This window comes from Ischnura elegans, chromosome 6 (genome assembly GCF_921293095.1).
Source record: "Ischnura elegans chromosome 6, ioIscEleg1.1, whole genome shotgun sequence".
NCBI lineage: Eukaryota > Metazoa > Arthropoda > Insecta > Odonata > Coenagrionidae > Ischnura > Ischnura elegans.
The window spans coordinates 107,614,633-107,628,316 of record NC_060251.1 but is presented as its reverse complement, the minus strand read 5'-3'; the positions used below and the strand labels follow the sequence as shown (position 1 = coordinate 107,628,316).

Here is a 13,684-nt window from a genome sequence, read left to right as displayed (position 1 = left end):
CTAACTCTGCTCGGGATGAGAGGAATTTTGTATAATTTTCTCGAGGCCGTGATTATAGAATTTAAATCTGAAAGCTTAGATTTTGCATTTACTATAGCCGGCTTAAGTACGCGGCATCACACGACATCTAATAGCGTTGCCTAAACAGAAACCAAAATATGGAGCTTTCCGAAAAGCACATGAAAAATTTGATTAGGAACGCGATGAGGAGCCAGGATATGGTTGATGTGGGAGAGTATTCACAGTCCTGAATGTGTTGAAATTCCAACTAAAACTGCAGAAACACTAGGAGATCGTTGGAGAAGTCACTGGGCTGGAGGACATCTCGAGCAAAGGATTGCCTAATGGAAAGACGCAAATCTGATGCTGTCAAGATTAGACGATAAGGCCAATTCACATTGACCCCTTTAAAAGGTCGGTCTCCTCTGCAATGCCGCCTTCCCAGCTAATGACGTTTTATCATCCGTCGATGTCCTCCCGAAGATTTATTGCAATCATGCAGAAAGCATTTGAAGTTTCTTTAAATAGAGTCAAGGTGAACCTCGGAACCTGAATACCCTTCGAATTCTTCGGGGCTTATTAAATCAAAGCTAAATCAAAAGAGGCGATATTTGAACTGACGTCACACCAAGCAACTGCTTTCTTAATCAGTGTAACGTGTATAATTGAAAGAAATAATTTGGACTTAGTGCATTAATAAATGCTGAAAGATAGTGAGATAATGTTTGGGCGCAAATTAGTTGTCTGGAACGCATTTAATTTAAAGTTGAGAATATTTTTTAAGGAAGTCAACTCGAACTGCAGGATGAAGGAAACACTTACCATTCTAATTTTTAATTTTAGTGTGGCTTTAATTCTCTATGTTAATTCTTAAATTCGTTTTATAACATTTATGTTTTGTGCACTTTCACGTTTGCCTAGATGAGCTAAATAAATTCTCGATCTTATTTTTTTCTACGGTAGTTTTCCTCTGTATTTGACAATAATATCATGCAATTAGTCTACTATACGGCTGTGATTTTTTCTTTTATTTTTACGGAATTACTTTTATCTCTTGGTCCAACTTAAAATACACTGAAGGAATTGACTACGTGAAATGCGAACACGTTTACTAATAAAAATATCTTCCGGCATTCATGAAAATATTTATTTTTTATCATTATGATTGCTTCAACGTCTCGACTACTTTTTGAGTAGATTACCGATAGAATTTCTTTTTTAAGATTTCGATTGCTAGATAATATTGCACAAAAAGCTACAGTTTCCAGTAGTTAGAATTCTGATGATAGGTTGCCGGCTACCACTGGTAGTTATTAATCTCTGTTTTAATTGGCTGATTATCGTCGTTGCTAAGATTAATTTTTTCTTGAATCATAAAGAATTCCTGGTTTTAGTTGAATAGCATCAAGTGCAAAACTGCTTTTTGAAAACTAAGAGGAGATCCCAAAAATGACAGATTGTGGCAAGCACCGTTAACGGTAATCCTCATCTATAAAAAGAAATTTCAAATATTTGGGGCAGGACGAAAGTTTTGGCAGCGATGAACCAGCGGCAATCGCGGAATACATTTCACATTCCGGAGCGGCGTCCCACCCACTATCATTGCGGTACACCATCTCTTGATTTCCCTTGCCAAGTAATTATAAATCTGACGAAATTCTCTCCAAGAAATTTTCGAGCGACCTTTTTTTTGCGAATTAGATTACGGGATGTATGAAAATCAGTCGCATTGGCGGAGCTCTTAACAATTGGCTCAAGAGAGAAGAGTAGTGTAATGGTCCATATGAGATCGTGTAATTCTGCGTGCTCAAAAAAGCCCTAGAGATTTTAACTCAATTCCTAATCCTCAAGGACTTCGTATCGTGAGGATTCGTTCGTGTGGTCGTGATTGGTTTGCATGACCGCTAGTGCCAAGGATCTCTCTACATGAGACGAATTTAGTGTCAGTCTCCTTGGTTAGAATTGAACCGAACACCTGTTGATTCGATGATGACTTATGATCTATTTAGTGTTAATTCCAACAACTTTAGTTTCAGTTTGACTGTAATTTCCTACTGAATTCTGCATATCTGAGTGCTTAGCCTACCTATTTCTTGCTGTCGCTGGTAGAATCGTGAAACTCGCTGGGTATTTGTGAGTTAGGTGAAATGTTTCGAATCGCCGTATGTATGTATGCTCCTACTTTTAATCTTATTATTAATGGAGATACCTTCTGTACTTTATAATATTACTCCAGAACAGAATATTTCCAATGGTCGGACGTATTTTCACATATATTTTTAGGGGGAATATATTTTTATGGTGAATGGCATATTGGCTATCCTATCGATAATATAGGACGTAATATTAAAGCCATTATCTCGTAAAGGCTCATTTCTACTTGGAAAGAATATGGAATGGAAAGTTTTTATTAATATTTTTGGGCTAGTAGGTCTCTTGATTCGATTTTTTTCAGAATCGCATATAGTAAAATGCCTCCATAAAAATATAGCAAAACGAAGAAAAGTAGAAGTGACGGCTTAGCTATAGTTGAAAAATGAGGTTTTCCTTTACCATTAGGGGCATTATCTGTTAAATATCTGAACTCCATAGTAATTCACTCACTCAGTGATTCAACCTGTTGGCTGGATTGTTTGTTTGATTGAACCTGTTGTTTGGATAGGTGAGGGTAGAGCTAACCCCGCCACTGGGTTGCGAGAGCACACAGTCAGGATAGGGGTGCCAGTTCCTTTTCCTGGCCTACCTCGCACTTAAAGGATTTTAGATTAGAGTGTTCAAACGCCTCTGCCGGGATTCGAACCCTTCAGTCAGTGGCCAAGCGCTCAACCCGCTAGGCTTCCACGCTCAGTGTATAACAGTTTTTTGGACAGTTTCCACGCTTAGACATAACCGCGGCGGTAAGCGTGGATAAATATCCCTTTGCATAATTCTGTGGGTGTCCTCCTTGGTCATTTTTTCCTCCATTTCTCTTTTAACAATTTAACTCTTCGAAGCGAGCAGCGAGTCTAGGATGAGAAGGGGTTGCTTTAAAAGACTTCCTTTGTTGACTTTGAAGAGTCCGTTTCTTTTTTAGCAGGCGCTGAGTGTATGGCATACGTGATGGAGCGTCCAGCGGTGGGCGTGGGCCGAGAGGTTCGTATGTGGCTGATGGTGGGGGGAGAGAGGCATGTAGGCGGCTTGGCCAGCAGAAGGGAAAGCTTTTCGGAGGGGTGGGGAATCGCTTATAATCGAATGACTCGGTGGAGTGGGGCTTAGAATTCTCCCAAGGACGAAATGCATGGCTAGCGCGAGTTAAGAGCGGTTTCACAGACAGCGTGTCTCCTCATCGTGACTGTCCATGCACTCCCCCTACTGAAGCTCACACCTTCAAGTTGCCAAACCTCCCCTTCTTTTCATAAGGATGAATACGGGATACATACAACCGAGGAAGATTCAATATTTTTTCCATTATAAAAATTTTCCAACATAATTATATCAAGGATAGTTTTTTATGCTAAGTGGGTGGTGTCAGTAATCTTTGTATAGGAAGTCGCAGTTGAAAATTTCTTCCTTATGCCTTTGCAAGGACTTCGTGAAGCTCATTAACATTTTCTGCCGAAGAAGTGTATATTTACAGAAAATGTTTTTGGTCCTGATTTGAGTTTGACTTTTATAGTGAAAGCAATGACGTTGCTTGCCAAATTTGCGTATTATTAAGTTTTGGAAGTATAGATTCCTTTCTAAAGTTTGAAGATTCCTGTTACTTTATCGACAAATGATGCTGCGGCGTGGTTTTCAGAATAAATCTTCCTTGATTACGATTCCCATATTCATAGACAGTTTTTTTATGCTTATATGTGATATAAACACTCCTCGAGATCAATGTAACCTTTGGTAGGAACGGAATTTATATTCTTTAAATGCATTCGAGGGCATACAGAAAGATTTCTGTTTCGTTCACGGCCTTATATAAGTTATTGTTTATGTAGGTTGTGTCTCTGGGTTCCTGTTGTATTTATTTTGAAAAATCGGCAACTTTAAGCCCCAAAGATGCTCGGAAAAGTTAATATTGGGTTGATTGGATAATGCCCACTATAATGTTTTAGAAAAATAATTGGAAATACCTAAAAAATTCTGATTGCAGATGTTTCTCTAAATTTTTTAAACGTATTTACTAAAATCGAATGAACCAACTTTTACAAAACAAATTTTAGAAATGAGCTTGGACGGCTTTATTTTATTGTTTTATTGCGATTAAAAATATAGTAAATTTTCATCGTAAACTATATTGTTAAGACCTGTTTGGATACGAGTAGCTCTAGAACAAGCAAAAATTTCGAATTTAAGAGAATTTTGCGTTTCAAAAAGTCGAATTATCAGAGATCCACTGTATTGAATTCCATTTTTATTTTAGACAACTTCGCCCAGCGTTGCCCTTGATTTAGGAAAACCTCAAATCCGTCAAATTTGACGACCTTGGATATTATATTTGTGTATTTTTTTACAAGGGATTTTTCCCTGGAATTACCTCATTTTTTGCGCAGCTATAATGAAAAATATACCTGGCCTTTAAAAAATAAAAAAAAACCCTCTAATACTTGAAGGTCCTTGTGGAAGGGCCCGTGCTACGATCGAGAGTATCAGTAATGTATCATTATTAGGAAAAAACGACTCACTTCCCTCTCTTCCATCACAATACTTACTCCACCGTATCCTCGCATCTTTTTTCCATAGCACTCTGGTGTCAGATTCCTACGGAAATTTCCATCTAATACCGTCGGTATTTGGTGTCAATTACATTCAGGGCTCGCAAATGAAGTTGCATAGGTCATCCGTAATTCCTGTTAAAGCGCAAATAAATTAGAGGAAAAATTGATTGACTTTGACCAACAGACTCGAATCAAAGTCTCTGCGCGGCGATCGAAAGTTTCACTAACGTGTTCTAAGGGGATTTTCTCTTGTTGACGCAACTTTATGGCTGGTAACTGTGTTTTCGTTTCGTTAATATATTCGTTAGGATGACTACGAAATATCGATGAAGATATAAGTCGCAAAACACTAGCGACTTGAAAACCACGCAGGTTGCAGAGTGAGAACCCACTATTGAGCTCTGGCCGAGTTCAAGAACCATGATGGGAACACTCTTAAGGCCGTTTTACACGGGGCACGGAATTGCGCAGGTTAGAGCTGCATTAATTTCTAAAATGGCGTGAAATTGCGCGAATGCATGAACGAAATTAGAGCAGGGGCTATTTTGCCGTCTCGCATCCACGCATTCTCGCATGTGTTCTAGCAATTCACCGCTTTACACGACGCAATTTTGATTGCGCCTTCGCACGTACGTCAGATTGCGCAATTCCGTGTACCGTGTAAAACGGCCTTTACTCGACTGGTTTGATATGCTGACCAATTACTTTTCTTTTAATACTTACCATTTCGCATTAAAGTTAACCTATATCAATTTAGGTTAAAGTTAACCTATGTCAATCAAGGTTCAGGTCCTTATTAAAATTTACCGGCATCTCTAGTTTGATTGTAGTACTCTGCATTTTTTCTTGGTAAAATTTTCATCTTTGCGACTAAGGTATGTGTTGACTAGTCTCTCCTGTATATGCCCTTTAGTCTTCTTGGTAATGTTGGTTTCTAACAAGTGTAATTCAAGGAAATCGAGAAAATGTAAGACGGGGACGGGGGTGATGCCTATTCTTAAGTTTATGGACGGTACTCGTCAACTTTGGGGGATCTTAGTTCTAGCTAAAGTAGGAAAATAAACTTTCCTCGAAGGAAATAACCGCGCTTCAGCCGCTAAAAGCTTGAAATTGCAATCATATTATATTTCATCGTAGTGTCCTAGTATTTCGTCGAAGCATTTCGTTGAGTTTTCTTATATCACAATTTAAATGCATCGCATAACGTGATGACATTGTGTCGAACGGATGTATCTGGAATATCGCGCGCTCAACAGATCATCATATCATACTGGTCAACTTGGTTCCCCCGGCACGTCTCGGCGACTGCGTCCCACGCGGGGCTCACATCGCCGTGGAATGGGATAAAAGCCGTGCGGTGAAACCGAAATTTCCCAGGCATTTTCCACTCGCGGTGCGGAAGTTTGGTTACAGCCTTGGCGGTCCTGGACGTACGAACGGGGTGAGGTCGACGGTGGAATCCGCGGACGCGATGACTTCTATTTTTTTATTTCAGTTTTACGAGCCGGCAGCGGCGCTCAGAGAAGATTATGCTGAAAAATGGGGTGGCGACAGGACTCTCAGGGAATCTTAATATCATTGAGGGAAACTCGAGGTATTTTTAAAAGGAAATACGCCTGCGCTAATTCGTTTAGAATCGGGGATTACCTTCGCGAAGTGTGCGGTTTTTGTCGAATATTCCCTTCCGAAGGAGTGGTTTGGTGAATTTATGCGAAGCATTTTGAAAGCCAGTTCAAGGATTTTACTTTCAATTTCTCTGTTATGATATATTATACCCCGTGAAGCATTATGATATATTATATTATCGACTACAATCGCGGAAGTGTTTATTCATGAGTGAAGTTGCTGGTGTTATTCGAGAATAGGCTCCATTGTCTCAAGTAAAATTTTAAGAGTTTTCTTTCAAAAGTCAGTAAATTTTCTTGAAAAGTGCCACTCAAGGGTAATCACATTGAAAGTTTGAAAATTGAAATAAAAGATTATTTAAAAAAATGTGAATTTTCACTCCACTGCTGTATGAATCGCGTATTAACATTTCCTCGTGAAGCATATCGAATTTGGATCAATTATCCCTATAAAATGTCGAATTTAGTGAAAAGACGTGGAAATTTTTTAAAATTTGAATCATTGTAAATTGAGAATACCGATGGAAATAAATTTTCGCATAAAAATGGAATGAACACTGAATATTATATTCGCTATCATTCACTGAAGTGTCATATCGTCTCTAAATTTCTTGCACCTATTATTTATTTTGCTTGATATATCTTTGTAGATTTTTCATAGTTTCACGAATGCTTTCTCTTTTCCTCTCGATCTGAGTGGTAATCTTGTGTTATAGATTTCACAGTGGCTTTTCACCAGACTGACAGAACTAAATAACTGTGCAAGTGAACATTTCATTTTGGAAATCTTCGGAGAGATCTACGGTCAATATTAGCCTGGAATAGCTAATGAAATTAATAACTTGCAGTATTTTGAGTATAGGGAAAGTAATATTAAAGTTTTAAACCCAGAGTTTAGGGTTTTATCAAAAGTCATAGATCAAAATCCCATTCGATTATGCATTTTTAGATGCATAGAAGATTATAATATCGATATTGCGACTCTTTACCTCATGCCTCACTCCGATTTACTTTTGGAGTGTATCCTCTTTAAGTTTGAAAGACCCGAGAGAATAAAAGTCACACATACCATGAAGGTTAAATCATTGGAAATCTATGGGTTGAACTTTCTCGTGAGTTTTTCCTCTACATGAGAGCTACGTTTAACTATTCAATAGGTAATATTAAAAATTACTACAAAGAATTTTTTCATCCCAGTCCCTACCCTGAAATGACCACGCCTATTCTGAGTACGCTCGGTATATCCTCGTACGTTTATGGTAAGATAGGCCTTGATGGAAGATTAAATTATTTCCTCGTAACTTGAAGGTCCAAGATGTCACTACGCGTAAGCATGCATATAAAGACGTTAGGATGTGGAAAACAAATTTTAAAAATCAAACCAAAGAGGTTAAAAGTATTATAGAGGTAAATGTTAGTACGTACACGACTGCAACAACACTAGAACCAACCCTTTGTGATTGCGGCAGCGTCCCGGCCTGGGAAAGCTCCCTGGCGAGCATCTGCGATGCAAAGAATGGAAGAGTGCAGGGGAAGGAAGAGAAAGAATACTTTGAGAGAAGTGGAAAAGGCAGATCAGGAAAGGAAACTCAGGAGATGAGTATGGGGTAAGGATATCCTGATAAAAGAGAGTCATCATTTTTCTGGTTTTGTATGGATTGCATCTGAAGGCTCAAAAAGTCACAAACTTGTGTTTTAAATTTATGCTTGTTGATGACTTGTATTAAAAAATGCCCTGTATTCTTAGCGCATGCTTTTATTTCAATTATTGATATTATATTGCTTGTGGATTGACTTTGAAACAGTGGAATTGATTAATTTAAGTGTTATTGGTGTACGTGAACTATTATCAAGGTGAACCTTTGTTCCGTTCTTTAGTATCATCAAATTTTGTTGGTCTTCAGAATATAACGATCCAATCTCAATTGTGCATATTATATCTATCCTCAAAGCTTCTCAAATCTCCGTCCGTCTTATTGTTCCAAGTGACGACTTTTTTCGTCTCTATGATGCGGGTTTCATACTATCATTGCTCTATTCTTATTAGGCAATTTATTTTTTTCCGTTTTATTCGTATCCCCGTGAATTGCGTTTAAATTTTCCATTTTTAGTTATTCCCTCCTTTTGATGAACATCTATGTAATGCTTTTCACGAGAATTTTTAGTGAGACGTAAAACTATAATCTTCACCAAATGAAATAATTTTATCCTGTCGCATGAAATATCATGTGGTAGCATTAGGCTTTTTTCAGCAATTTAAAATTGTATGGTATTTGATAAAATGTGGTAATTTTCATTTGCAGTCTATTAGAGTCTTGAATACAATCTTGTTTTTTGTCTAATTCTTGAGGAAAATTTACTACTTTTCAGTGTTAAATCTGGAGCGGATCCTCTGTTGATCTATTAAATGCATTCGTAGAGTGTTGTGAAAAATTTATATTTCGATTCGTATCACTTCCCCTCTCTTGTTACATGTCAGATAAGGTGGAATTCTCAAAATGGTTTTAATTCACCTCCTTTTTTCCTTCCATTTACCAGGTGTATGTTATAGAGTGTGTATTGTTAACCCTCTTTTAAGGTAGACCTTGTGTTTAATATATTTCTTCCCGTTGGTGAGTGGTACAGAAATAAAAATAATAAGTAAAGGGATTTCGTAGGATTTAGTATGCAAAGAGATAAAGAGAATTGATTACCCTTTCCTCAAACATTCCGAAAAAATAATGGCATAAACAAGCAACAAGATATAATGCTAATTATGAAATAAACAAATAAAATTAGATTAGTAATAAGCGTATGTACACCATTTTTCTATTTAAAAATAATAATTTGGAGCTAAATGCAAAATAAATATGAGAGAATTAATTAATTTTCACCTACTCACAACAAATTTAGGACCGTGTCTCGGCATTTACGGATGGAAAAGTTGTCATTTTGTTAACGCCATTTTTCTCTCCCGCATGGTGTCAAATGATTTCATTTATCTGGCTTTTGTCTGCATTGAAGTAAGTGGTTTGAATGCAGATAAAAGCTTGCCAGACGCGTAATCAAACAAGGTTTCTACTTCGATAAATAAGTGAATTTGGCTGGCGTTAGGTTAATAAGCGCGACGGATTTCAAAGCAGTCAAATCCAAGTGATTATTATTAGGTGATAAACATTTAAAAAGTACATATTGTAATGGTCCTCGAATTTGAAATCACCTTAGTGCCATCGCATTTGCCACGTCCCATGCCTTTATACTAAATTTGAGCTTTTCACATATAATCACTGAAAAATCATCTGATATTTGTTGTCACGAGGAAAAAATTGGTTCCAGAATTGTGAAATATTTGGAAAAAAACAAGCATGAATTTTTTTTTTACTTTCTGGTAATGTCGTTTAAATTGACTTAGAAAAAATGAAACTCTTGATGTAAATAATTTAAATGATAATTTTCATATCTTTCTCTCATGTTCTAAATTGACTCTTGTCATTGTAGCTAACTTATCTCGTCCTTCGCAGCAGCATTTGTAGCAAAATCATTTAAATTTCAAAGCTCAACATTATTTTATGAATCTGTAAGATCCGGTATCAATATAAAGAACAATGAATAAAATTTATAGTTTGAAATAATGCATTAGCTTCATTTGCTTAATTACTTCCTTCCTCATTGCCGTGAAAAAAAATGAAATAAAGTTTTCATATTCCGTTACCAAACTGCATTCATTGAAAATGACTGGAAAGGCAAATACGAGGGCACATTTCAGTAATTTAAATTCAATTTTATTTACAAGTAAATGTTGAGTACAGTACACGAAAAGACCATTGCAATAATAGTGGCTTAATCTGAGCTATCCAATGCGGTAGCTCCAGTTACTCAGTTAAGTTTCTTTTCGTTAATGAAATATCAAATTTCGCGAAAATCTTCACAGTGCCGTTTGATTTTGATTTATTAATTTAGGATGCTTTTTGTTTTATAAATTAGGACGATTCTAGCTTCGGAAAATGCGGTACATGGGATTTTACGTACCTATCGTTTAATGCAGGCCCTGTAAGTCTCTCTCTCTCTCACTCTCCGTCACTCCCCAGGGAGGAGGCCCACAACTTCCGTCCGTCCGTTTTTGAGATCACTTCCGGTGTGTCACACCTTCGAGTGGGATCCATTTTGAAGATGCTGATAATTGCGGGGGAGACTTCATCCTAATTTGTTGTGAGTCGGGAAATCCATTGCGATCAGGGAGCAGTCGGAGTCGAGAGAGAGGTTGCTTTTTTGTGGAGCGGAGGTTGGCGGAGGACGAAAGGAGAGGAGGGGATGTTTGGTTGTGGTGGTGATAAAGTCGGAGATGGGAAAAGGTGGAAAGGAACGGAGAAATAAAAAATATGGAGGTGTGGTGAAGATGAAGCACAAAATGGAGGCGATTCGGAGACGATTCTAGGTTCAACACTGTTGCTGGAAAAACATTCTTTCCTTATTACTGGATTTGATGTTGGAATGAAGGTATATATATTGACAGGTGATCGTTAATAATACTTCTGCGGAAATGTTATGAAGATATGGATTTAAAAAAAACTGCACGGTGATTACAAATGATGATTGCGTATTCTTCGGGAGAATCGATTTCATGTTTATGAGCACTTTTGAGGATTTTTTTCACAAAATCCTCGAAGTTTTCACAAATTCTTGGCCTATTTTGAATTAAACATTTAGATGTCCAAATTCGTTGCCTGTAGTATAATCAAGATAAGGAAAATGTGTCGATGTGATCTTCTTTCTCTTAACAGGCGTGATGGATGGATGTTCAGTGCACATCTTGAGTGTTTATATTTTTTTTGACGAATTTGTGAATGATCTTGACTTGTCTTCTTTCCACTCCATTTATGTATACCCCGTCTTCTCTTCTCCTATACCTTCGCCTCCAATTTGCTACCTCATTTTCACCGTCACCACGTGAATCACTTTTTTTAGGAACCCAACGTCCACAACAAACAGAAAGATTACAAAAAAAGATAAACTCCCGCGCGTGTGAATTCCCAGCACCACCACAGGCAAACCAAAAAAAGTTAAATAAACAAATTTTACAGTAAATATATAATATGTATAAAAATCGAAACAATAAATTATGTAAATATATAATATGTATATAAACTAGCATTATTTTTTTGTGATTGCTAGAGGTTTCGCAGGAAAAAGTTTTTTTCTGAAAAAAAGGCCTCAGAAGGCGTGGCTATAAAGGAACGTACCGTCCGAGAACTATCAAAACTTGGCATGTTTTTCACTTTTCTGCTGCATCTACGCTTGGATGCGTAAATAATAATGGCATGATAACTTAATTTTTTTGGTTTATCCCTTTTCATACACGTTTGTATATGTTTTTGGCATTTATACATATTTCTCTCTCTCCCTTTTCTCTTTGGTCTTTTCGTCTTTGGTCTGTGAATGTACATATTTAATATACACGTATATATGAACTGGTGTTTTTTTCTATTTTTCACTTTTTTAAAGTTATCACTCTTGAAAAATTCCACTGTCGTTTCATTCACCTCATCATTTCCGTATTTCGCGCATTCCGTTTTTTGATATTAACGCTTGGTGAACGTATTGAGTTGTTTTTCAATTTTTTTACAAAAAGTCTTGGCGATTCGCGATTTTGTTTTTTTTTCGCTTGGTAAAAAACAGGCCAAAACTTTGGATCACGGTAGTAAAAAAAGTTTTTGAATGACTTTCTTTTTTGTACTTTGTCCTTTCTTTTGTTCGCACTATTGCTTGGATGGTGAATCGCTTTTCGTCCCTAGCAGTAGTACGAGGAGGAAATTCCTAGTTTACAAAAGTATGACATTCTATGAGGATACATACTCCCCCCATTGTAGACGTCTTTATTCTCGCATCTCCGGCCCTTGTAACCCTCTGCGCATCTGAAACAGATAGACGGGGGTTGGGGTGGAGGGAGAAGAGTGAAAGGAGGCGGGGGGGGGAAGAGAAGGGGAGGGAATAGGCGAGCGGCAGTGGTTGCCAAGGGGTTAAGGGAGCCGTTGTTTGATCGTCAAGGGATTGTTTTGTTGGAACGGGATTGGCGGGGAGAATACAGAGGGTAGGGGAGGAGGTGATGGGACGGGAAAGGGAGGGAAAAATGTGAATTATTAAAATGTTGACAGGAGAGAATATCACATTACAATTATACAGCAACACATGTAAATAATACAGGGTTATCATAAACTAATGGTGCGATTGAGTAATTCATAGGAAGATACAAGATAGTAACCCTTACGATTTTTTCTTGTGGAGGTAACTTAAAAGCTTTGTTTATAGATAAAAAAATTCGCGATATAAACCTCTTGATGCTAAGTATTATTGAAGCAATGAAAATAATTAAAGAAGTAATGTTAACTAATGTTCCGACAGAAGTTGAATATCGCTTGGACAATAGTCGAGCGATTAATGGCACACATATTGAAATTTATAATTTATGTAAAACAATTTAGACGACAAATTCAAAAATTAAAAACGTAAAATGCTAGTAATTTTGCTTTCATTGAAACCATGTTAAAGACCGCACCATGATGTTTATGATAACTCTGTATAACTTAAATGAAATTCAATAGAATTAATTCAAAATTTATGAATGACACAAGTTATTTTAACCAGAATAAATTTTCCTCTTGACCTCTTATAATGTTTTAAACTATATATTTGGGTATTGGTATCAATTTTTAAATTAAAAAACAGGTGTGGGTAACGTTTTGGATACACATTTTCCCATTATATTGGCTTTCATGCCATGAGTTGCACAATCGACTTACTTCATGAATCCTTAAAAATTGAAAAATAAATTCTTGAAAATTGACTTAACCTGTCATTTTTGTTTTATAAAAATATAGATACCTGCACCCCAAGAAAAAGACAAATCAATTATTATAAAACCAATTAGAACAAGTTGACAGAAATTTGAAAAGCGTTTGTGTGACCTACCATGCGGATAGCTACTACGGTATCGGGGTTCACCTGCTGCCCTTTAAAATTGGTCTTTGTATAAAATCACTTATTTTTGCAATAGAGCTTCGTGAGCCCTCTTTACGATTGGCTCCACTTGCAATGGATTGGTAATACCAAATGAGCTGTTCTATTGCGCGCTTTTTAGAATGACAAATTTCGCCTTTTTTGTTTCCACTCCCTAAATTTTAATTCGATGCCTCTTGTCATCAATTTTATGATCCTACGCTTTATTTGTTAATGAAACTCACTTTTAAATAGAAAACTTTAAATGGACAGATGCTCTCTCATTCCTCGTACGGAAATAATGACAATTCAGTATACATATGATGGAATTCACTTAATGATTGGTCCGCCGGAACGGATTATCGTCGTAAAGCGAGGGTCTTCTTTACGCTATAAAAT

The 13,684-nt window shown here is 37.0% G+C and overlaps 1 protein-coding gene across 3 annotated transcripts in view; it reads right to left on the bottom strand.

The window, feature by feature from the left end:
- Window positions 1–13,684, bottom strand: part of LOC124161488 (protein vein-like) — a 325,924-nt gene that overhangs the window by 31,576 nt on the left and 280,664 nt on the right. For all 3 annotated transcript variants that reach the window (XM_046537809.1, XM_046537811.1, XM_046537810.1), the window contains exon 5: window positions 12,146–12,204. In XM_046537809.1, coding sequence (XP_046393765.1) covers window positions 12,146–12,204 — 59 coding nt within the window. The remainder of the gene's footprint in view (window positions 1–12,145; window positions 12,205–13,684) is intronic.